The sequence below is a fragment of the Aedes albopictus genome, chromosome 1 (assembly GCF_035046485.1).
Source record: "Aedes albopictus strain Foshan chromosome 1, AalbF5, whole genome shotgun sequence".
NCBI classification, from domain to species: Eukaryota; Metazoa; Arthropoda; class Insecta; order Diptera; family Culicidae; genus Aedes; species Aedes albopictus.
The window spans coordinates 269,666,834-269,693,072 of NC_085136.1; the positions used below are offsets into that span (position 1 = coordinate 269,666,834).

Genomic DNA, 26,239 nt, shown 5'->3' on the forward strand with positions numbered 1-26,239 from the left:
GGTATGACAATACCTAAATAATAATCGGCGATATTTCCATACAAATAGCGATTTTTCCATAATTTAATAATACCTCAAGCAGTCCTTAACACCAAACCAATAACTCGTTGAGGTATTGTATCAATACCTATAAAATACCAAAATAAGTTATTTTCAATACCTGGAAAACCGAACAATACCTTGTCTTGGTATGATACCTGACTTTGATATGCTCTAGTTATGTGGCAGTTATTCATTCCTGCTCGGGATCGCAGCCCCAGAATCTTGACCGTGGCGCTTGAGGAGTCCAGATCTAGGACTGGCCCCTCATCTTGTAAATGTTTGGGCAAGGTGGAAAGCAGTTCCGGTGAATCCGAGTTCCACTTTCGCAGGGTGGAACCAGCTGTGTTTGTCAGTTTGGCAACCTCGTTCATGAGCTGCCACGCTTTGGGGACGGTGTGCGATCCTGACAAGATGTCGTCGACGTAGAAGTCCTTTTGAAACACCCGAACAGCAATCGGGTGCGTGGATTCGCTGTTCTCTCCCAGCTTCTTCAGGCAACTTGTGGCCAGATACGGAGCACTCTTAGTGCCATACGTGACCGTGAATAGTTCAAACATCTTCACCGCTTCCTCCGGTGTGTCTTTCCAATTGATGCGCTGTAGATGTGGATCTGACTCTGGAACTCGGACCATCAGATATGTTTTTGCTACATCGGCGATGGCGGCGATCCGGTGCTGACGGAATTGGAGAATTGTGGATATCAGATCGTTCTGAATGACCAGCCCACTATCAAAGCGTCGTTAGACTTTTTTTTTTCATTAAATGGGTCCGGTTGATATGGTAGGTTTCCAAGTCCCAAAACCGGGTGATCATTTCCTGGAGGTCCGCCGTCGAAAACGCATAGCTTACTGTTGTGGACAACGAGCTGACCATTGCCGGAAACCTTCCTGACACGACCCAGCCAAAGACGGTTTCTTGCAATGTTGGTCCGCTATCGCACAACTTTCTTCTTCCGGTCCGCAGTAGGTCGAAGTAGAATTCCACCCCAATGATCATGCCGATCGGGCTCTCGAACGTAGGATCTGCTAGGACAACATCGGAGGTTTTAGCGGCATCGCTTAGGTGATTTTCGGCAAAATGTGTTCGATGTTTGCATCCACAGATTACGTTGAGGTCGCGCTACTGTTGCCTATATCTTTCACTTCCAGAAAATTTGTCTTGATCTGGAACTTCAACTTTTTGGATAAGCTACTGGTCATGTAGCAAAATTCCGAGCACGAGTCTATAATTGCCTTGGCCAGTGCGGTGTTGCCAAAACGGACCACCACCTTCACGACAGCAGTTTACATCAACACTTGACGAGTTGTCGTACCAAAGCCTTACGGTGATTCAGTGGCTTCGAGCGAAATCGCAGGTTGTGGGTGAGTGTTTTGTGAGCGAATCACCGGGTATGATGATGTGGGTTGTGTCTGTGTGGCTGGTTGAGTGGATGATGCTAGTGTCTGGCTTTGTCCTGTAGAACTTCTCGATGACACGATCCCTTGCTCACTGCCGGTAAATCTGCAGTTTCTGCTCCGACGAAACTCCAAATCAGCTGTTGCTGTTGCACTTCCCTCCGTGTATGTTCCCCTTGGATGGTACAATTGAACAACGGTGGCACAATACCGATGAGCTTCGTAGCCGTTTGATTAGGGTCACCAAGCTTCTAATTGCACCATGCTATGAAGTGAGGGTTCGATTCCCGCTCCGGGCGATGAAACTTTTCGTGAGAACAGTTCCTTCTCCGTATCCACTGGTGCATGCTCCATGTGTCCCTTGTCTAGTGTTAAGTTTCATTCAGTCTGTACAGTCCCTGGCTGAAGACGGTGTCCGCGTCTTTTTTAGTTCCGATGATATATAATGCGATTTTTTTTATCCACTTAGACTTCAGTACAATAAATTTCGTCCGATTTCGCTTTCGATTCCGCTGTCGCTCTCTGTTGCGGCCCTTTAGGATTTCGCCCAGTCTAACGACAGATTTTGCAGACCGTCGTTGCGGCCGTCTTAATGTTTACCATTGCTCTCATTGCTGATCATGTTTACATAACAAAATCAGCTTGTCATCCGATGTTGACGTTTATCCTTATTGTTCAAGGAATTGGCATCCCTTTCCCACCAATGCAATGTTTTCGTAGCCAACATAACTGCGGCTCAAGCGTGAGGCTCAAGCTGACAGCCTACCTTTTAACACTGCAGCATAGTTTTAATGCTGGGCAAGAAAACAAGAAGACCATAACAGTCCCCTGTTATTGTTCGACAAGTGGACTGTATAGCCCAGAGGCGGGTCTCGAGAGGTTCTTCACCTCTGCACTGATGCAAAATCACTTTGGAATTTCGAAAGTCGCAACTTATGAATGGATGATTTTTCGGTTTCAAAACACGCTTATTGATTCCATAGATATTGTACACGCGTTCCATACCTACAACTTATGATTGTAATAAGCGGCATGGTTGTGAAAAAGTTATAATTTAAATCTATGAAAATCGTAACAGTGAGAGTACGGATTCCTGATAGCTGGTCTTAGATGCAAGGGCATTACACACAGACCTGTTTTCGGACCTATTGGACACGAAATCAAATTGATTTAAATTATCAAGTATTCATTAATTCTGCTTTCAAATCAACAATGGAATTACGTAAGTAAAACGATCGGTCTCTCTTGAACGATCCCAGCGTTTAATAGAAGGAACAAGAAACAAGTTTGTCTGCCTTTTTTTTTCATCACAGAACGCTATCTACCCACGCAAACTTGCATCTTCAAACGAAAGTACAGTCAAACACGCTTTTTGTTACATTTTTCAAGTGGTCGATGAAGAGAGATCCATCATTTTACTTACGCGGTAATTCAAGAAACATGACATGATTTAGATAATTTTGTTCCCAAGGAATCAAGGAATTAATTCATGGAAGAAAAACATAGATTGGAATAGGAATATTATTTCTTTTGCGACATGAAATTCATAATTCAAAACTTTGATTTCCATACACATTAAAAGATGAATTCAATAAGAGTAAACATGCGATAGTTATAAATTTGATCCTATGATGTTTTTAAGCGAAACCTATGGTATTGGTAAGTAACTTGACATGGATTTTTACCTCTCTTAATCATAAGCGAAATTTATGACTTTCAACAATAATCGTAGTGTCGCCAAATCATTCTTCTTAAGTGTTTTTGCCTCAGCGTGCCTTCGATCGTTGACCTTTATATCCGAGCGTAAACACGTACGGTGAAAATTCTGCGTGCTCGATGTAAGGGAAAAATCCCTTAACTATTCAATGTCCTAACCAACATGATCAGAAATGCTATTCCTTTGAGATCGCAATGCTGTCAGTGTTAATTTGAGGACCAAAACAAACCCAACGAAGAAGTCAACTGAAAATTCTTCCCATTTGCACTACTGTACAAAGCAATACGATCCAAAGTGAAAAGCTGTTGATAAGGTAATGACATAAAAGTAAATATAGAGAACAGGCGGTAGAAAATGCTTCGCTTCGATTCACACCTCTCTAACAGATGTAAAGTAGTGTATTGGTAAAACAGTTGATCGTGACTCTAAAGGTCCTGGTATCGAATCTGAGTGTGATTGTACACATTTTTTTTTTAATTCTAGTTTTGAAATCAAAACTTTGTCAACAACGAATTGATGTGAAGTTCAATTAAAATTGAAGAGGCTTTGGATGTTCTTTTTCAAATGATATATAATTAATAAAAAACTGATTGAACAGTAGTGCGAATTCAAGTGCCAATCAGTTCATATCATAGTGCAGATTTTTTACCGTGCGGCAGTTTCTACCCATTGGTTTGAATGACACATCATGCAAACCATCGGGGTTCATTTTTAATTTGAACTTCTAGTAACCCTGTGGACATCGTAAAACACACTGATGGTAACCCTTTTTGCTGTTTTGTTTTGATTCTGCGTTCCGTTTCACCCCGTTCAATAAGCCAAATGACGTTTGAACCATTTTTAATTTGGACGATGTGCAGATGATCGGGGGTCAAATTAAAAAGTGTCCAGACCAACGAGGGTAGACGGTACACAGAACTTTATTCCTCGACTGTGCCGGACTGAACATACAAATGCGTGCGTTGTGGGCAAGTATTTTCAGATAACTGATTTATTAAATTTCTATAAAGTTGGTCTCACGAGGGTGACCATATGGAAAACAAGCGAAGGAGGACATTAAGACCAAATTCGGTTGAAAAAGGAGGAAATTTGTATAAAAAGGAGGGCACTTAATAAAGCAGCAGTACATATTTTCCATTAAAAAGTCACGTTTTTGTATTTGTCTTATAATGCATTTAACTGACTAGCAATTCTTCAACAGTATCCAGATTATTCAATAAGCTGAATCGATCGGGTCAGCAAATTAATTGAAATTTCAAATGACATCATTTCTAGTAAACCTACTGCAACTATTTTAAAAATGAACTTAAATTCTTATGTCCTTCTTCGAGCTGTCGTTCTATTCTATTGAGTAGTGATAGATCAATGAAAATTAAAGCTGCGTATGTATTTATTTGATAAGCAAAACAAAAATATAAGAGCGCAATAAATGTTGTTATTTTCATAAAAATAATCACTTCGAATTAGAAAAATTGGGAAAAAAGCTTACTTCAACCGTTTAACTACCCAATTATTTGGTTTCCGCTGAATAACAGAATTGAAGCAGCAAACGTTGAATAACAAGTAAGCAATCTGAAACAAATCATAAACAAATTCACAGCTGCTATAAAACCATCTAATAGTCTAGTAGGCTTATAGTTCTGGAATGAAGAACTTCTCACTTAGGATACTTTCACTGCGTTCTATTACAACGTCTGGACATTTGCCAGATAATGCCATTGATTACTATAATTTTATTGAATGTTAAAAAAGATGACATTTTCGAGGGAAACGAGGACATTTGATTTTTGATCAAAAAGGAGGACATGTCCTCCTTTAGGATACCATCTGGTCACCCTGGTCTCACCCTCTTTCGGGATTCCTCTCGTGAAGCGAAATTTACTGCTCTTCACATTAGGGGCAAAGTGATCTAAAGAGATCAAAACCAGCGGATATCAAACTAACTTATCTGGGTCGTTTTCCGATCCAGGAAATAATTTCCACGTCGCACGAGGGCTTCGCAATAGCGAAGATCAACGGGGTGTCCTACTGTAGTTGTCATGCCCCTTCCAGGTGGCCGATGGACCAGTTCTCATCTTAGCTGCGAATCAAGCGTACTAGTGGGATTGAGTCCCGTGGTCATCGGTTGAGACCTTCTGGAGCCGGGTCTAAACCCTAGCTCGGACTGGTGGGTCGACGATGCCGGTATTTCTGAAGCGATTGCTTATGCAGGGTAACACCGGCGATTTATCCAACGATGGTCTAGTCGGAACCCTGAGCCGTGGTTGCGACGCTGCAAAGCCAAGACAATCCCTACTCAGGAATGGACGCAGACCGGTTTATTTGTGGTGGCCAGAAATCACAGAGTTTCGCGTATCCTGTCTCCGAGCTAGGAGTAGGATGATGGTAAAATGGAGCGATGTGAAGCCTACAGAGTGGCTAAACTGGCACTGGACAAAGACATAAAGGCGCGTAAGCGAACGGGCGACGATAATTTCTGCCAGGCAGCCAACACGACCTTCAGGGCATGGGGTAAAGCCAGCAGGTCCAAAACAGAGGGCGTATCAGCACCCCCAGGAAGCTCCCAACATTGTTCCTGCGCTTTGGGCCCCGTTCCCTACGACTAAACCGGTCAATGTGAGGTTGCCCGCTGACAAACGACGAATTTATCGCCATAGCGAAGTGGCTAAAGTTGAACAAGGCTACGGGTCCGGATGGTATTCCGACAGTAGCCATAAAGTCGGCCATCGAAGCTAGCCCTGACATGTTCACGGGAGTCTGTAGTACTAGCCAGGACCCAACCTTCCAGGGGAGAGAGGACAACTTGAAGTGATAGCTGGTAAAACGCTTACCAATGAAGAGTACTCGTGTTCATCCCTAACGGGCGTACCGCGAAGAAAAGAAGAGAGAGAATGAGTTTTAGAGGGTTTATCCCCACATAACCCGAGGACCCAGGGTGTCTGATCAGCAGATTTGCTCATTCTATAAAAAAAGAGTCCTTCACTGATAGTTGGACGTTGTTCAGCCGCTGCTACATGAGGAACAAACGCTATTGTAAGCCCACGACCAAAATTTCCACCTGGGTTGGTTTATCGACCTTCCCTTAGGTTGCTTGCAGCCCGACTGGTGCCACGAGGAGGTTGGGATAAAAATTGGTGGAAAGAGGCAAACACCCTTAATAGGGTATATATCACGCATTACCTAGCTCTTACTCGATTCACAATATGATACTCTAACATCTTATACCAAACATTAACTGCATTATAGTTACCTTTCGGTAACAACCGAAAATGGTCAAAGTTAAAACCAAAAAAAAACCTGGACAAATCTGCCAGGCTCCATACCTTGACATCGTATGCCAATAGCATTGATCGGATCACTATCAGGTATGTTTTTATATCAAATCATGTTCCCATACAAAAAAAATAATCGAAACCGCTCCACCATGCAGAAATCAACTTACCCTGTACTCGCCGGCCTTCTTCCGCAGCTCCAGCACTTCCTTGTACCAGGCGCTATCCATGGCGGCACTGTTCCTAAGGGCCGCTCCACCATCCTGCTCCGGCTCGAATCCATATCGTTCCTTTTCCGACTTGAAAGCCTTCAGTTTGTGCTCGACCAGCGGCCCGTCACGTCTAGGTGGAGGATTTGCAAAAAAAAAAATACGGCATTAGAATTATGAGCCAGACCCTTGGCCAGATCACACCGTTAGGTATAAACGTCGTTACAGCAGAAATGGAACCATATTTTGGCGAATTAGGAAGCAATATTGCAGAGAGGTTTTTCCAACGGTAGCTTGAGCAGTGCGCCTATAGCAAATGTATGAAAATTTTTGCATAGTTATTTATGTTTTGAATTTTGTTTTAAAATTTCCAAGGACTATAATTAGTCAAGTCAAAAGTATGAAATAATTGGCTTCTTTAACGATGTTGAGATAATTTATTATTCTGAGTCTGCATACCAAACTAGGCCAAAATCCAAATTTTCATAATTGTTGGTGCCCGAGAACCTATTTAAAAATAAATTTTAAGTTTGTACGGGAGCGATTTGTCAAGCAGTTAAGCTGTAAAAATGTGATTAAAAAAAACTCTATAAAATTAAATGTTGGTATTAAACAGATTCATCTTTTTCCAGGCTAGCTGTACGAATCTATGAAAAAAAAGGTTAAAAATAAAAAATAAATAAAAAATGGCAAATTCCTACCAAGGAATTCTTGGTCGATCTTTGAAACTTTCTCCCTTTAGTTCTTTGACTTTTTTCTATTGGCGTTTTGTCCGTAAATCTATTTTGCTATTATATTCAATAACAGCGTTTTCCTTTATTTTTTTGTTTTTTTTTATTTTTTGTTAAAATTGTATTATTAAACGAAGAATCATTCCACCCGTCAATACAGCCGGAAAAACCTTCTGCCTTGTCCAGCTCGGACTTCATACCGGCTTCTGCCGGTTACATAGGGACGTAAAAGCTACCAGGCGATACACTGAACGATAATTACTTTTCATGCTGCGGCTTTTCTCCGTCGACGTCGTTCACCAGGGGTTCCAGTTCGTAAGCGTTCGCTGCATGTTCAGTTTGTGGAAAGTTCAGGCAGGAAGAAATAGAAGATAAAGAAATGAAAAGTGAAATTCTCGCTTGGAAAGCACCACCATGAGGAGGAACCTAGCCAAAAAGAGTAGCAAAAGTCATTAAATCATACAATTTCTATTATATGACACAGAGAAAAAGAGGAAGAGAGATATGTACGAATACTGAAAGAGAGCAACATGTAACGTAATATGGGCAGCTTTTTCAAACCACCTTTGAAGATTTACTAGCCATGGCACTAATCTCGATGGCATGTTCTAGGGAGCTTTTTTTCTTCATCATTCGTGGTTCGTTACATTTTGAAAGAGGGTTAAAAGTGGTACCTCGCAAGAGCAGAGAGGGGGCAGAGATTGGTCGCTTGCATGTTTCTAGCAGATTTTAAATACTGGGTTATCATTTGGATTCGAGGTTGGTATGTATGGTCTCTTGTCGTTTTTTCTTGTACAATATATGCAGTTGCTCTATATTATGGCCGAAGGACACTACTTTTATTATTGGGGCTGATTTTAATTATGTCAATCAGTACTACATACGATCTGTACTCACTTGATTTGGTAGTAATTTTGGTAGTATGGCAGGTATGACAATGTTAAGATATCTTCTTCTTCGTAGCATAACGTTCCAACGTTGTTGGAAAGGACATTCTTGCAGGAAATACTATTTATTTATTTTATTTTTATTTTAACTCCAATAAAAACGAAACGTCGTCATATAAATTCAAAATATCCAATCTGGTATAATCAACAAATCAAAAATCTGAAAAATCGCAAACAAAAAGCACATAAAATTTACAAAAAATATAAAACTGATGAAAATTTAGCTAAATATTTGAACCTATGCGACCAATTAAATTTTGAAATTAATAATGCATTTGAAGAATATAATACGAAAACTGAACTCGAAATAAAGTCCTGCCCAAAGAACTTCTTTAATTACGTAAAAACCAAATTAAAATCTGACAATTTTCCATCCGTAATGCATCTTGACGAAAAAGTTGGGGACACCCCGGAGAAAAATTGTAATCTATTTGCTGATTTTTTCCAGGAAATCTATACGACTTTTTCGGAAGAAGATTGTGACCGCGATTACTTTGCTTTCTACCCTGAATTTATTAGGAATGTTGGTGTAAATCAAATTCAACCAAATGAAATTTTTTAAGCACTTTTGAACTTGGACGCCTCTAAGGGACATGGTCCTGACAAAATTCCTCCAATATTTCTGAAAACTTTAGCTAAGGAGCTCACTGTTCCTTTATTTTGGCTTTTTAAAAAATCACTCGATACTGCAAACTTCCCAAAAATATGGAAAAGCTCTTTTTTAGTGCCTATTTTAAAATCTGGTCGTAAATCAGACGTACGTAATTATAACGGAATAGCCATTATCTCTTGCATTCCAAAACTATTTGAGGCAATTGTCAACAAAAAGTTATTTCTACAAATCAAAAACAGAATAACTAACATGCAGCACGGCTTTTTTAAAGGCCGGTCAACTTCAACAAACTTGCTTCAATTTGTTGACTATATATTGAATGCAATGGATAATGGAAACCACGTGGAAGCTCTCTATACGGACTTTAGTAAGGCATTTGATCGCATTGACATATCATGTGCTGCTTTTCAAATTGCACAAAATTGGAATTGAACCAGGTCACCTGAAATGGCTTGAATCATATCTAACTGACCGCCAACAAATAATTAAATTTGATGGATACAAATCAAAACCAATTCAAGTCACTTCCGGTATACCACAAGGTTCTCATTTGGGACCTCTTCTTTTTATCATTTATGTAAACGACATTTCCTTCATTCTCAAGAAATTAAAAGTGTTAATTTATGCCGACGACATGAAGCTCTTTTTGGAAATAAGAAATGATGAAGACATCAATGTATTCCGCAATGAAATAGAAATATTCTACACATGGTGCAACAAAAGCCTGGAAAAATGTGAAAGGGTTAGGGATTACGGAGTAATCTTAGATTCTAAACTTACATTCGTTGACCACTACAACACAATCATTCACAGGGCTTATAATATGCTAGGGTTCATTAAGCGCTTCTGCTATAACTTTCATGACCCATATACAATTGAAACACTTTATATTGCCTATGTTAGATCTATTTTAGAATACTGCAGCACTGTATGGTCTCCTTTTTCAACCACGCACGAAGAAAGATTAGAATCAGTGCAAAAACAATTTCTACTGTTTGCTCTTCGTAAATTAGGCTGGACATCATTTCCGCTTCCGTCTTACAAAGCACGCTGCATGCTTATTGACATACAAACTCCGCAAGAGCGGCGTGAAATCGCAATGATTTCATTCGTAAACGATATCTTATCAAAACTAAATTTTTATATACCTACTCGGCAACTAAGAAGTCGAAATATTTTCACAAGTAACCACCACCGAACAAACTACGCTAAATTTGGGCCTATAAATCGCATGATGGTTGCTTATAATAAACATTGCGAAACGATTGACTTTACCATGTCTAGGCAAAATTTGAAAACATATTTTCGTACCATTAGAAATAGGATCACTTAAAAAACAAAACACTACTAAATTTATTTTTTTTATTTTAAATATATTTTTCAATGTATTTCGTAATTATATTACAAAGAAATAAGAAAAAATATGTATATGTATAATGTACTAGTCTACGTCGGTTGACGAAATGAAATAAAATAAATAAATAAATAAATATGAGTTCGGCAAGAATTGTTTTTAAAATTTCAAGAAAACTCTCCGGAATTATCTCTAGGTGCACCACCAGAAATTTCTTAGTGGATTCTAAGAATTTATCGAAAAAATCCTCTTAGTATCCCTTCAGAACGCATCCTCGTCCATGGATTTTTTTTGAAAATTTCTCCAGGGATTCCTCCAGAGATTCTTTCAGAAACTCCTCCAGGATTTTTCCTTGGAAATTCTTCTGAAGTTTCTAAAGGAATTTCCCAAAACTAGTCCAGAAATTTCTTACGAAATCTTCTTGGAATTGCTCAAGGGATTCTATTAAAAATTCCTTCAAAGATTTCTGCATTAGTTCATGCTTGTATTCTTTCATGTATTTCTTCAAACGTTTCCTCAAGTGACGTCATTTCAGAAAAAAAAAATCACAAATATTCGAAAAACACCTGCAGGATTTGTATTTTTTAAAGAATTTCTGAAAATTTCAATGGAAGAACTTTTAAAGAAATTCTTTGCTAAATTTCCTGAAGAAACCTCTATAATTTTGAAGAAATATTGGAGGAATTTTCAGACACAACCCCAAATTAAATTATGAAAAAATACTACATTAGAGACCCTATAGGAATTTTAGGTAGCACGTTTGACTGAATCTCTGGAAGGATATTCTTGAAGGAATTCTAGGAGGAATTTCTTAAGAACTAGCTAGAGAAAAACCCCAAGAAACTTTTTGGGAAAGCCTTTGTGAAATTCCAAGAAAAAAAACTGCCTCATACGGTTTCAATAGGATTTTTTTTCAGAAATTATTTGAACGATTCGTGCAGAAACTTTTATAAGGCACATACAAAAATGTGTTCGAGAAGTAGCCTGGAAATGTCTAGATAATTTCCTCTTGTAACTCCTCGGAAAGCATTCTTGTATAAAGACCAGTAACCGAAGATTTTTACAAGGATTTCTCAGAGTATTTATTATTCCCATATTTCCTGCAGAAATTTCTCCGAAGGCTTCCCTATAAGTGTTTGCATAGTTTTCTCCAAAGAATCTTCCCAAAAAACTTTTGAGCATTCCTAAGAAATGCTTTCTGATAATTCCACTATAAATATGTCGATTCCTCCAACAAAACTCTTTCTTGGGATTCCTCTTTGTATATTTCCAAAAAAATATTCCGAGGCATCCTCTTGAAGTTTCACCGAAATTGTTACAAAGAGTCTTCCTAAAGTTCCTCCGAAAATTCCACCTGTAGCTTTTTAAACTATTCTTTTAAAATTTTCGCGAAAATTCTCCCTGAAATTCCTTTAAAAAATTCCTTCAAAAAATTTATTTTTAGAATTCCCCAGAAATTCCTTTAAAGAGTCCTTCAGTATCCTCTCCGAGGATTCTATGAAAAGTTTCTGCGAGTATACTTTCCCTAAAATTACCTTTAAGGATCTTTTCCGTAATTCCGCTGAGGAATCATCTAGAAGCTGCTCCGATGTTTTCTCCAGAAAGAGGCTTCCTTGAAATCATGTTTTCACCTGACAATCCACAGGGCATTTTTTTGTATTACCGTACGGGTTTGGGCCGAAGGGTCCCAGATTTTCATGAATCTTTTTCCACAGGCAGAGCTAATGGATATGTGAACAAAAAATAATTGAGAAAAATTCAGGGTCGGCTATTTTCCCGGAAAACTCAGGTGGAAACTCTTTGTTTTCCCCTGACACTACTTACTTTGATAAATCATATTTCAAGAACGAAGCATCATAGAAACAAAGTTTTTTTTAGAAAATGAAACATAATTTTCTAAGAAATCCAAAAAAAAAAATGAGCTGGAAAAAGTTTCCCACAAAATTTTCCACAGTTGAGAAAATTCGTAAAGAAAAGCCGAAAAAACAATGCCCGAACTCGTAAAAAATATAAAAAAAAAATTTTGAGAAGTTTATTCCATGAACTTTAATAGAAAAAATTTTTGGAATGCACTTTTCTTTCATTTTTGAGTTATGGCCAATTTTGTTGACAAATGTCCAAATGTGTCATATAAGCCTTTTCTTTGAAAAATCATAACTCAACAACGATGCATCGTAGAAATTTTCTCAGGAATTCAAAAAAAATATGAAAAGGAAAAAGTTTTTCACAAAATTTTCCACCGTTGAGGAAATTCATAAGTAAAAGCCAAAAAAAAAACTATGCCCGAACTCACGGGAAATTTTCAAAAATGTATTTTTGAGAATGTTGTTTCATAAGCTTTGATGGCTAAAATATTTGGAATGCACTTGTTTTTCGTTCATGAGTTATGGACAATTATGTGAAAAATGACCATATAATATATGCGTACATGGTTATTGTTCACAAAATTGACCATAACTCAAGAAAGAAAAAAAAATCCATTCCATAAATTTCAGCGATCAAAGCTTATAAAATTACCTTCTCAAAATATTTTTTCAGAAAATTTTCCGCGAGTTAGGGAATAGATTTTCCGGCTATTCTTTTCAAAAATTTTGAGAAAAACTTTTTCCACTTCATCTTTATTTTTTGAGAAAATTTGCTTTCGTTTTCATCAAAACACTTTGTTTCTACGATGCTTCGTTCATGAGTTATGATTTTTCATAGAAAGGGCTTATATAATATATTTGGACATGTTTAACAAAATTGGCCATAACCAAAACAAAGAATTTCCACCTGAGTTTTCCGAGTTGCACTTTTAATTAGAAAATGTTATGTTCCACAGGGCCCATATATCCGAGTCGGTAAACGCACGGGTATTCAGCATGACCATGCTGAGGGTGACGGGTTCGATTCCTGGTCGGCCCAGGATCTTTTCGTAAAAGGAAATTTCCTTGACTTCCTTGGGCATAGAGTATCTTCGTGCCTGCCACACGACATACACATGCAAAATGGTCATTGGCAGAGGAAGCTCTCAGTTAATAACTGTGGAAGTGCTCATTGAACACTAAGCTGAGAAGCAGGCTTTGTCCCAGTGAGGACGTTACACCAAGAAGAGGAGCGGATGTTTCACCGGTACATTTTCTACAAAGTATGGAACGTTTTCAATTTTTATGGGTAACATTGCACATTTTCATGGACCATATGTTCATTCTTTAGGGATCGCTTTTTGATTTCCTATAGAGCATTTGTAAGTTGTTATGGTTGCAATAACCTTTTGTTCTGGAAAAATATCTGAACAAATTCTGCAGGGATCTCTAAAGGCATCCCAGGAGATGTATCTGGTGGAATTGCAAGGGCAAAGAATCACTGAAGGCATTTCTGAAAGAATTTGTCAATACCTATTTGTAATTTTTTGAAAATTTGATTGAAAACCCTCACGTAAGAATCTTTGGAGTAATCCTTTGCTGAAATTTCTAAAAAAAATCCCTACAATTTTTAAGAATTTTTTGAAGATGAAAATATCTCTTCAACGGAACTACTTGAAGAATTAAAAAATAAAACGAAGGATATTCAAAAGAATACTTCAGTAGAACCCCTGTAGAAACTTTAGGAAGCACTTTTGATTCAATTTCTTGATGGATAGTCTTGAATGAATCATAGGAGGAATTTTTTAGGATAAACTTCTCGAGAAAGCTTTGGTGAAATTCCAGGAAAAAAATATTTAAGGATTTATGGAAAATCCTCTGGAGAAATCCTTTAAACAAACTCTTGGAGAATTTTCCAAAAGTATTGCTCGAGTAATCTGTGGAGGAATTTCTGAAAAAAACATATCCTGTATTACCTGCAGAAACGCTTAGATAAATGTCTACAAAGAACTCCAGAAAAAAGACTCATTATAAATTTCTAATAGAACTTCCGTAGAAATGCCTTTAAAAGGACTGAATAAATATCTGGAATATTTTCTGTAGAGTAAGAATCAGAGGAAAAATTTATTAAAGTAGACGTTTTTAATGTATAATCTTTGAAAGAATTTTATTGAAATCCCTACACAAAATTCTACAGAATTTCTGAAAAAAAAATCGCCGGGGGTGTTTCTGAAACCACCTTTATGGATTTTAAGACCGAATTTCTGAAGGAATCTAAAACAAACATTGGAGGGAAACCCATAGAGGTTTCCCTTCGTGTCCTCGAACAAATTTGTGGAGGAATCTCATAGAGAATTATTGAAGAAATTTCCAGAAAAATTAAAAAAAAAAATCTGGAAGAATTTTAATTGGAATCTTTGTAAGAGCTTTTCAAGGAGTATGTTAAAGATTTTCTATAAAAAAAATTCTTAAAAAATCCATTAAAACATTTCTGAACAAATCCGAGGATGATTTCCGGAGATAACTCCCGTACGGATTCCTGAAAAAGTCGATGGAGGATGAGGTCTATGGAGAATTAAGGGACGTTTTAGGGAATCTTAGTAGGTTTTAAGAGATTTTCAGGCGGTTTTAAGAGGGTTTCAGGAAGGTGTCACGGAGAATTCAATGGCATTTCAGAAAGTTTCAGGGGGTCCTAAGAGCATTCCAGGTGTGCTTCAGGGGGTCTCAGTGGAGTTTCCGTATGCCATACCCAACGTCTCCACTAGACAGAAATGTATTGCCATTTTGATACCAGAAAAAGAAAACGTTACTGAAATGTTCAACACCGTTGCCTTCTTTGCTAATAGGGAGAGAACATTTCTGCCTTGCTACATCTGTTCGTACACGGGAAAAAATCCGCTGCTTGAAACCTGCTAAATGAGTCATGATTTCGCGTAAAATGTGTGTTTTCATGTTATAAATATACACCACAAAAAAGGTCACACTTTCATGATTCATGTTGCCGTAACGTCACCTTGGCGTTACGTTTTTCATATTTATTGACAAAAATTTGTAAGTTAAGTCATGATATCATGCCCATGAATACCAAATAGTTCTAGATTCATAAAACTAGAAGCGGTATTCATAGAACTAGTAGTTGTCGTTTATGGTTCCAGTTTTATTAGCGAAATTTGGTAAGTCGGTTCATATTATCATGAAGTACGTACTCAAACTATGAACTAAATTTATGAAAGCTTGAGCATTACTCATGGTGCAAGTATTTGTCATTTATGGTACTGGATCGTTGTTATCATAAAGCACGTTCTAAATTTATTACCTAATGTTATAAAAACATAAGCAGTATGCATGATTCTAGTATTTGTAATTTATACTATCGGATTAATTGGTGCAAAGTGGCATTTAAGGTCATGTTATCGTGAAGCACGCATTCTGAAATCATGAACAAGGCTCCTGAATATTGAAGTAATTTTAATTTTTATGATTCTGGTATTTGTCATTTGGCTGCACTTTTTGAGATTTCTTTTGTCTTGTTTGGCTGCAAAAAAACAAAGTCTATTCTTCATTAAACCACGCAAGTCTATTCTTCATTACACCACGAAACCTAACCTCGAAATGTTTGACATTAGCCAGGTCATTTTGACAGATCACACACATGCAAGAAAGAGACGAACAATTTTCTTGCAGTTTGCCGACCTTTTCTTGCTCGTGTGAGATCTGTCAAAATGACCTGGCTCCATACTGTCAAATTTTCATTCATAAAATGAGCGATCAGTTGTTCTGAACCGTCTCGTAAAATGGTCCATAGAGATAGGGGGCGTCCATAGATTACGTCATGCATTTAGCCAAAATTTTGTGCCGCAATTGTGCGTGAGCTTGATTGTTCTGCTGCTGATGAAGCTGGCCGGAGTTTTGTGCCGGAATATGGAGTTTTTCCACTTTCAACTTCTGGAATGTAGTTCAATAGTTATATAGTTTACTACTGTTTAAGTAAGAACAATTCACTACACTTTTTCGAAAGCCAAAAAAAAATCTCACCGGAAAACACTGCCGCTCACAAAAGGCGCCTTGACAGAAGTGACAAAAATGGCGTAGGTGATTCTGCGCGAGGGTTTGCGTAACGCTTACAGTGCCCAAATTCGTTTGTTGTGATTCATGATTTTATGACTCTGCGTTATGTTTATACGACTCAGCGTCTGGTTGAGATGACTCAGCGTCATAGTTTTATGACTCAGAGCCATGCTACCATGACTCAGCTTTATGGTATTCAATTTATGAAAACGAGCTTAATTTTTTCATAACGCTTTTGACGGCCATGGCTTTTGTTGATGGAATCAGTTATTATTATTCATGATAATCGTTGTTAACGTCACGATATCATGACTTGTAGTTACAATATCATGAAGCGACAAGTTTTATGATTTCATAACATTTTAGTCATGGATCCGGCAATGAATTTTTTCCCGTGTAGAAAAGAAGACATTTCTGTCTAGTGGGGATGTTGGGGTTGTGAATTTCTAGAGGGCTTCAGAGAGTTTCACGGGGTTCCATGTGATTTCACGTGGTTCCACGGGGTTTCAATTCAGGGGCATATGAGTAACAGTTCAGGGGGAGCTCGAAGTAGCAGGGGATCTCAGAGGCGTTTCAGCGGTACAACAGGTAGTCTCAGAAGGTTCCAGGGGGCTCCAATTAGTTTCAATGACATTTCATGAGGTTTTAAGGAATTGCAGGAAGATTCAAGGGTGATTCAGAGGTATTTCAGAGACTTCCGGGGGACTAAGAAACGTTTCACGAAGTTCAAGGTAGGGATATGAGGGATTTTCGGAACGTTTCAAGGGGTCTTCAGGTGGTTCCAGGGACTTGCAGGGTTACTTCAGGGAACCAGAAGGGATCTTAGTGGACTTAAAAGGGTTTTTATGAAGCCTCATGTCATAAGTGTTCCAGGGGATTCCAGGAGATTTTAAGGGTTTACAAGGAGTCTCATGGGAGTTCCGGAAAATTTCAGGCGATCATCGACATTGCATACCTATTGCAAACCTGGCCTAAATCGACTCAAACTGGAGGGCAGACTATACCTACGCATATAGCGAGCACCTGTCAGTGTCAACAGCATCGACAACAACAATAGCTGTTGGCTGCTACAAAAATGGGTCGCCAGGCCAAGTCCTTACAGATGGAAGGCATGATGATGGATGAGGTATTCAGGCATGCACTTGGTCATGCTAACGAAAGTCTATACTAGGAATGGGAGACCACCGACTCACTGGTAAACTAAAGTCTATGGGCTAGGCAACGGATGCAGTGAGCATTAGGCCTGTCCACCTTTTCAAAAATGTTCTCTGATTCTCAAGTCCTCCCCCATATTTTGATTGGCATCCCAAAAGAAGTAACTGGTCAAAATTTCAGCCAAATTCATTAAAATTAAGAGGTGCATCAAATCAATTTTGTGTTTTTCGACTATTTTTGAACTTCATAAAATCATAACTACACAAAAACTTGTCAAAACTTAATTCTTTCGGCAGAAATTGAAAGCTATACTTGTTTGCTACAACTTCTCCGAACAACGTGTGCCAATAAAATTTAAGAAAACATGTGTAATTATCACATTTGTAATCAGAAAAACCTTAAAAAGTTGATTTTTTGATAGATTTCGTTCTGGAACACCCTAATATACGTAATAAGTTTGATATTTTAAAACGGCATCATATTCTCCCATGTGTTTTGGTTATTTGCTTCTTTGACACCAATGCTGTAGCAGTTGAGCAAAAAGTATTAAAATTCGGGAAAGCCAAATGTGACCTAAAAACTAGCTTTTTGGAGGCAATCACGCTATGGCGCGAAATTGTACTGAACGTAGTAGCTTTGCTTCCTTGTACTTTGCCTTGGCTACCCCCTACCACGGGTGATAACAAACAAGCGTTATGACAGGTGTTAGCTATCATATCAGTGCTGACGCGATGCCACTTTTTGCGCGCCAAAGCGTGATTGCACCCGAAAAGCTAGTTTTTAGGCCACATTTGGCTTTCACGAGTTTTAGTAATTTTTGCTCAACTCCTACAGCATTGGTGTCAAAGAAGCAAATGACCGAAAAACACATGGGAGAATATGATGCCGTTTTAAAATATCAAACTTATTACGTATATTAGGGTGTTCCAGAGCAAAATCTATCAAAAAATCAACATTTTAAGGTTTTTCTGATTACAAATGTGATAATTACACATGTTTCCTTCAATTTTATTGGCACACGTTGTTCGGAGAAGTTGTAGCAAACAAGTATAGCTTTCAATTTCTGCCGAAAGAACTAGGTTTTGACAAGTTTTAGTGTAGTTATGATTTTTTGAAGTTCAAAAATAGTCGAAAAACACAAAATTGATTTGATGCACCTCTTAATTTCAATGGATTTGGCTGAAATTTTGACCAGTTACTTCTTTAAGTATGCCAATCAAACTATGGGGGTGGACTTGAGAATCAGAGAACATTTTTGAAAAGGGCCTGTCCATAAACTACGTAGACTCTTAGGGGGGGACGGGGGGGTCTGGTCAAAGTCTACGCTCCATACAAATTTCGAAAATTTTGTATGGAAAAAAGTCTACGAGGGGGGAGGGGGGGTTCTGAGATGGCCAAAAATGAGTCTACGTAGTTTATGGACAGCGCCAAAGGTGGACAGGCCTAGTGAGCATGTACTGTTGAAAAGCCTGTTGAACCACGGGTGGTGTTCATGGTTGTCACAGTCACGCTCAAGATCAAGCAAGCATTAAGATACAGGACAAGATGGTGATGACCAAGACACGAAATGTAATGGGTCCCACTGAGCAGTCTCCAGAGATGCTGCATACGATCATCGAGGGGATCTTCCCGCACTATGATTCGAGTTCTTGGCTTCCTTTTGTGAGACCGCTGGGGACTGCAGCGGGTGATGAGGAAAGGGTCAACGATGTGGGACTGCGGGGATTGCAAATCCTTAAGCGCAGGTAAGACCCCATGCTATGTACGGAATTTCAAACCTGTCAATCCAAATAGTTATTGCAGAGGTTTCTAGGATATTCCGATCTGCTATGCAGAAATGTTTGAATAAGGGAGTCTTCCCAGAGTTTCAAAAGTAGCAGAGTCTGGTCCTAGCATCAAAGGTCAGGAAACCAACCGGCTATAGTTGGATGTAGGGAACGCATACAATAGTGACAGTTAATTGGCTATTGCCGATGCGCTCCTGCATCTTGTGAAGCTATTTTCAGAATTGAGTACTCATAAACGACACAGAGGTTGGACGGAAAAGGTTTCACATAGCCTCAGGAGTTCCAAAAGGTTTCCTCCTGAGTCCAGTGTTATGGAATGTGGTGTACAACGAGGTGTTGAGGTTAAACTTCCCTCCCGACCATCATCGACTTTACTGCCGATATTACGCTTGAGGTTTACGATCGTAGATGTGGAGATTACTGGCTTTCTGATGGACACAAGCAATTGGGGACCTGTGCCACGCCTGCCTACGGGCTATACGGTGAATGCAACGAGCACGAACTGAGGAAAAGCGAAACGAACGGCGGGTGCTGTTCGACGTTGCTGAAGTTGCGATGAAGACCAAGATAAGGGCAAGCAAAAAGGCCTGCTTTGAGGGTCTCTGTCAGAGTGCCAATGCGAATCTGTGGGGTGATGCGGGAATACGGGACCATGATGGCTAAGTCGAGAGGTGTAATGGCTCCTATCTCCAAAGAATTTGGAGGGGATCATCCAGGGCCTTTTTCCGCGTCATGGTCCTAGTCCTTGACTTCCTTTCGTAGGACGACCGGGGACTTGAAGCTGGCTTACCGATGCGGAACTTGCGTGATTGCGTAATTCCTTAGCGTAGGTAATACACCAGGGGGTCCCAGTTAGCCTTGTGGTTAAGGCTATGGATCGCCAATCCGGAGACGGCGAATGGGATTCCCGTTTTAGTCCGGAAAATTTTCTAGACTCCCTGGGCATAGTGTATTATTGTCCTTGCCTCACAATACACAAGTTCCAGTTGGAACGTACAGCCATATGGAAGAAGAAGAAGAAGGTAAGACAACAAGTTTGGACAGGGTTCCCATGCTGGCCTGCATAGTAGCCATTACAGAAGGTCGCGGGATGTTCAAGTCTGCAATGCAGAAATGTTTGGACAAGGGAGTTTCCCAGGGGTTTGGAAGCGGCAGAGCCTGATACTATTGCAAAGGGTGCCCTGAGACCCGTCGTCATATGCGTGATAGACTTAGCGAAGAAGGTGCTCAAGAAGATCATCCTCACCTAAATGTTGAGGCACATCGACTGTGTAAATAGTCTCTCGAGCAACTAATTTGGCTTCCGAAAAAGGGAGGTTGACCGTAGACGCTATCTTGACGGTTACAAAGACCGCAAAGATAGCGCTCCCGCGTAAGAGAAGGGGGATTCGCTACTGTACAGTAGTGATTGTGGATGTAAGGAACGCGTTCAATAGTGTCAGTGGAGACAACGGCTTTGCTGACCGTGTTACGCTAAAGCTCTACGGTGAATCGATCGAAGAAGTGGAATTGGCTGTATCCCACTCGATCGTAGTTGCAATGGAGTAGATGAGCTTCGTGAAACTGGAATCGACTCTCTGGTAGTTGTTAACAACCAATAGTCGGAGCAGCAAGCAATGATCAGTGTAGACGATTGCACTATCACTTCGCCAATGTCGGGCAGTTGACCGCGCGGAAGGCTCTATTGGTATTGATGATGATGATGATGATGATGATGATGGTCCCGCCACATACCCCTACAAAGGTTTGAGCTAGACGATATATCTTTAAGATAATTATTAATTATGATCAATGAAATCAGATTTGCAAACTAAATACGGTCTGATTCTTTTTACAGATATAGACAACATTATAATTTGTCATACTATACAGCAAAAACATAAATTTCAAAATACTGCTGCTCTCAACTACAGATGTTTGCAAGCGTTACTAGTGATCATGAAATATCAGAAAATCAAAAATATTGCGAGGATTGATAACGTTCGCGCGATGTCAAAACAGTCGGCAATATTCTCATTCTCAAGAAATTCCCGACATTCAACTAGACAACTCACTACTAATCTACAGAATCCTTCAGCAGTACAAATATTCCATATGATAAATAAATACAAAAATGTCATTTATACCTGTCACCGCGCGCGAGACTCAAACTTTTGTAGACTACACAAAATAAGTTCAGTTAATAATACTACGTCAACAAATATAAAATCCATCATCATCATCGGGGCGACCATTATAGTTTGTTCATGCCTCCTATTACAAAAATATAAATTGTCCACACAAAATATCCGTTGGTAAACTTCGTCAAGATACAAAATCTAGTCAAGAATAAAAAGTCAACAGAGTAGCTGTTCAAAAAGCAGCTTTTACGTGTGAAATACATAGCCTCTTAAACTGTGATAGCGAAACTGCATTCGTGATGTGGTCAGGCATCGAATTGAAAACATTTATACCTTTATAATACAAGGAATTTTGTGAAGCACCATGCAAAAAGTAGGGTGTTCTTATTTGATCCGCGTTTCTAGTGTTGTAACTATGAATGTCACTTCCTCTTTCAATTCGATCACACAAATATCTAGGCAGCATACCATTCTTTAATTTAAAAATGAACACCAACGTTAAATAGACAATTCTTTGCTTCACTGACAACCACTGAAGGGCGTCCAACAATTGTTCTACTAATTGATTTGTACAGGTTTTTAAGACGTCAGTTAGAACAGCTGATTTTTGATCTAAAGAACCGCCACTTGCATGAAAATCCACATGTCTTTCGACGAGACTCGAAACTGCTTGTTTCGAGTATTTCCTCCAACACTTGAACTTCACAAGATCATTATCCTCGCTACTAGATTCGTTAATATTAATAACTAAAGTTTCATGGTCAGTAAGTTTTAAATCAGAATTTGCAACAACACAAACAGAATCAAAATTTGAATAAACATGGTCAATCAAAGTTTTACTGTGTTGGGAAATACGCGTATAAACATTTACTGTCTGTTTCAAATTAAAGAAGTCAGCTAAACGCTTCAAATGATTCGAATTCGGATTGTCACACCAATTGATATTAAAATCTCCAGCAAGTATATTTAATTTACAAAAATCTAAAAACACCTCAAGCCAGTTCTCTAAAATTTCAATAAAACGCTGGTCATTTGCACTGGGAGAGTGATATAAAACACCATAATTACCCATCCTCATGCCACGTACAACCGCTATGCCTAAGAACCAATTTCCTTCACAAACCTCGTTCAATTGAAGCTTGTATTGAACTGATTCTTTGACATAAATAGCAACTCCGCCAGTATGTCTCGAATGTGATACACAGGCAGCCACATTATATCCCGGAATACTATACTGATCAAAAGCATTTACATCAACAATATGCGTTTCAGACAAAAATACTAGATTTGGACGTTTTTCTTCTACAATCTGACGTAATTCTACGTAGTTTGTAGTTAACCCGGCTATATTCAAATATAAAATATCAAACTGATTCACATTACTTCTGGAACTTGGTTGCTATTCATTGAAATGTAGGCTGCTCTTTTTCCTATTATACAACCTCTTAAAAACTTCACATTCATGACTGAATGCACCGTGGTTATCGTCCAAGTTCATGTTACGCTCTACATTAACCTTTTTACAGTTTATACATTTCAAAACGGTTGCCGTACATTCGGATGTCTTGTGACTTCCACTGCATCTAGAGCATGCTTCACAGTTTTTGCAATTCATACTCATATGCCCGAATTCTCCACATTTGAAACATCTCAAAACATGAATTTCAGGAACAACACGACATCTATCAAACTTTATAAATACTTTTCCGGCGGTCAACAAACAACTATGGGTCTCTTTATCGACCTCAATTACCGCATTGTACTTATTGTACTTAAGCTGTGGATTTTCATACATTCTTATTACTTTTACTTCATTGATGGCGATGTCTTCATTTTGATCTTTTAAAATCATAATGAAGTCATCGGAGGAAAACTTCTCGCTCATGCCCTTCACTTTAAGTCTTGGCACCGATGAGGGAACAACAGCATTGTAGTTTTCACCCAAATCGCTTTGAATGCCATCTTTCACAACATTAACATTGTAGCCTGTTGCACACTCAGCAATAATAGAGCCATCTTTCCCGTTTCTAAAGTTACTGATTTTGTGTTTTTTCGGATCTAATTTACAATTCAAAACTTTGCGAGTATCCTCGCTACTCTGGTTGGACTCTTTAGGCTTGATCACAATGACCGGACGAGCCTTACGAGACACTTCTTCATTCGCAGTGCTTTTCTTCTTGTAACTTTTTTTCTTACTTTTAGTCCCAGTATTACTTTTGACTACATCCGCGAAACTAATACTTTCAACAAAAACATCATCAGACGTCGCGTCCGCGTCTTCCTGAACCTTTCGCTTTTTGCCTCTGGGATTCAGGCTCGGCTCCGAAGCCGTTCTTGATGTACCTTGCTGAACATTCATTGCAGCTACTTTTTTAGACGAATTGAATTCAAAAAATGAACATTTCATATTTTCCAACTCTTTGCTCACAGATGTACTTAAATCAGAAACAGCCTTTTCCATAGCACTATTTATCATTCTCCCCAATTCTTCCATCCCGGTCTTCAACGCGTCGTTTATCTGAGCAGCAATTTGCTCTCGAACGCCACTGATCGACTCAGAAATAAAAGCAATCTTCTTCATTTCCTCTTCGATCTTTTGGACGGTCGGAAGCGCCAAATTCTGCTCGCCACAACACTGGCTCGACAAACAATCATTACATTTGAATAGCAGATTTTCGTTCTCACTGACTAGCTTTGCTACAGCTTTCGTCAGAGGAGTGCACTTGTACTGGTACACTCTAGAACACATCGAGCAAGCTGTTGGTATGTCCGACGGTAGTATAGAACTACCGCATACACACTCAGCCATCTCGCTTAGCTTACCACATACACGATACTACAGACAAAACATGCACGCAACGCTAACACAGACGAGACAAACAAATCAAAAATTTACCAGCCGCCAGCCGTTGCCGGGGCAGAAAAAAAAAATGCGAAATTAAACAAGCACAAGCACCAGAGGCAATTGCCTCCTACTTATCCTGTTTTGAAACACTTTTATGCTCGCGGTAGAAATTAAATTCTAGCGGCAAATCCACTATTTCACACAAAAATTGATATTAATTTATCACTGCACTGCAGAAACAAACTACACTGTTCACCATCATCTACACGTAAAGGAATTGCCGGAAAAGTGCGAAGTAGACGAAGAAATGTGTGCATGCCAGGCAAGTTCTTCTGTGGAGTAAGCAGATATGACTTCTGTTAGAGAGAAGTCCTATCGCTAGGGGCCGAAGCAGACGAAGCACCACTACATGCGTGGCACCGGAGTAGGGGAGATCTGGATAACATGCGCCTCCAACGAATGACTCGATTGTTATTTTAAGTATGAAATGTATCAAAGGTAAAATATTCTTGTGTTCAGCTACTGACACCTGCCGTCTTTTTTCTTGATTGTCCGTGAATATAGGGAAAATAATTCGAAACAGTCGATTGAGCAGCTCTAAGAAAACTTTTAACGATAAATCAACATTGTCATACCTTTCCATACGTCAAACGAATGTAATCCGTATTACCACTGCGCTGTACTGAGCTACCAAATACACTATTGATGATGAAATTGGCATTGCATATATGGGGAGCTATTGAAAGATATACTAACATTTATATATTTTATTATGGAAGTTCGATGGATTACTAAATATACAATATTGGAAAATGTCCATGTTTTGGAATAGAAATACAACTGTAAAAATCGCTAGTCTAAGCGAGCATCATTAGTGTTCAAAACAGCACTAATCTAGCAGTAAGTAATAGTAAAATATATTATCTCAAATTGAGCATTAAAAGCAGCAACTATCGCGCTGACAACGAGAGAGGCAGAGGTACTTCGAACAAAATGGACGACGATGATTGTATACAACAGTATAAATATAGCAAGTGATCTCTAAATCTGTCAATGAGCATGAAAAGTTGTGAAGCTAGCTCGCTCTCTGTCTCGCGCACCTTCTCGCTCGTTTGCGGTTCGTTTTTTATGCACGGTGGGAACCGCCTGATGGTGGTGGTGGTTGTGGTGGTGGAAGTGGTGTTGATGGTGATGGTGACTGCCACCACCGGCGGCAGCGGCGGCAGCAGCAGCGGCCTGCGCAGCTTTCAGTGCACCCATCGAGAGGGACTTGCGCGGTGGCTCGATCACCGTGTCCTCCGGCCCAGCGGCGGCCCCCTTGATCGCCCTGCGCACGTGCGGCCACACGAACTGCAGGCGATACTCTGTGCTCAATTTGCTAATAGTTTTTCTGAATAGGCCACTAGACTCACCCGGCTGCCGGCGATCGATCGGGGTTCGGCGAAATCGGATTCGATGCGTTTGATTGGTTGATGCGTTGATGATCAGGAACGATCGCATTCAAGATGGCGGAATAGGGAAGAAAGAAAAGAAAGATGGAGTTGAAATGTTAGAATCTTGATTTATTAACTTGGTAGATGAGGGAGATGACGCCTTTGGCACTTGCTTTACCAATTTTCGCCAGAGGGACAAATTTCGCCGAAGTTCAGTCTTTGACATGACAATACATTATTGACGCATGATGCATTTGCATGCAAAAATCAAAACTTTATAACTTCATTTCAGTAACAAATTTGAAAAACGACGTATAATCAATGCTACACCACTGATTTTACGTCGTTTTCAAAATTTGTTACTGATTTACTTTCTGTTGATGATACGTTGAGAAAATGCTGAAGTTGTCATTTCCCCAGTATAATACAGAATAGTATTGTGAAATTTCGATCTGATTTTTAATCAAATTCTCCTGTTCCGGTTGAGGAGTATTTCTAAGTAAAATTGTTTCAGTAGATTTTTTGTTGCTTTAAAGTAATTTTGAACGCATATGAGTGATACTGTTAAAATAAGATTTGCAATTGTCTTAGGTTGGCATCCAAGCCAAGAGAGACAGAATTATAAAAATAAAGTGTGTATGGTTTGGGATCAAATTCAGCTGGGTTATTCTGAGGTCTTAAACCACCCCAACATTTCTTGAAGGCCGG

At 39.2% G+C, this 26,239-nt stretch overlaps 2 protein-coding genes across 8 annotated transcripts in view; both read right to left on the reverse strand.

Moving 5' to 3' along the window:
- The window catches only part of LOC109429334 (serine/arginine repetitive matrix protein 1), a 497,632-nt gene that overhangs the window by 322,422 nt on the left and 148,971 nt on the right, over nt 1-26,239 (reverse strand). For all 7 annotated transcript variants that reach the window (XM_062846750.1, XM_062846749.1, XM_062846752.1 and 4 more), the window contains 3 exons: nt 25,199-25,514; nt 7,628-7,691; nt 6,596-6,767 (listed from right to left, as the gene is read on the reverse strand). In XM_062846750.1, the coding sequence (XP_062702734.1) occupies nt 6,596-6,767; nt 7,628-7,691; nt 25,199-25,514 (552 nt within the window). The remainder of the gene's footprint in view (nt 1-6,595; nt 6,768-7,627; nt 7,692-25,198; nt 25,515-26,239) is intronic.
- Nucleotides 10,224-24,947, reverse strand: LOC134285620 (uncharacterized). Its single transcript, XM_062846755.1, has 2 exons — nt 16,159-24,947; nt 10,224-16,068 (listed from the first exon to the last, which is right to left on the reverse strand). Exon 1 carries the CDS (start codon nt 24,060-24,062, stop codon nt 22,653-22,655), a length of 1,410 nt encoding a protein of 469 aa, XP_062702739.1. The 5' UTR covers nt 24,063-24,947; the 3' UTR covers nt 10,224-16,068; nt 16,159-22,652.

What these genes read in the sequence shown, in the direction of transcription:
- LOC134285620 (XM_062846755.1), bottom strand. Translation starts at nt 24,062, where the DNA reads ATGGCTGAGTGTGTATGCGGTAGTTCTATACTACCGTCGGACATACCA.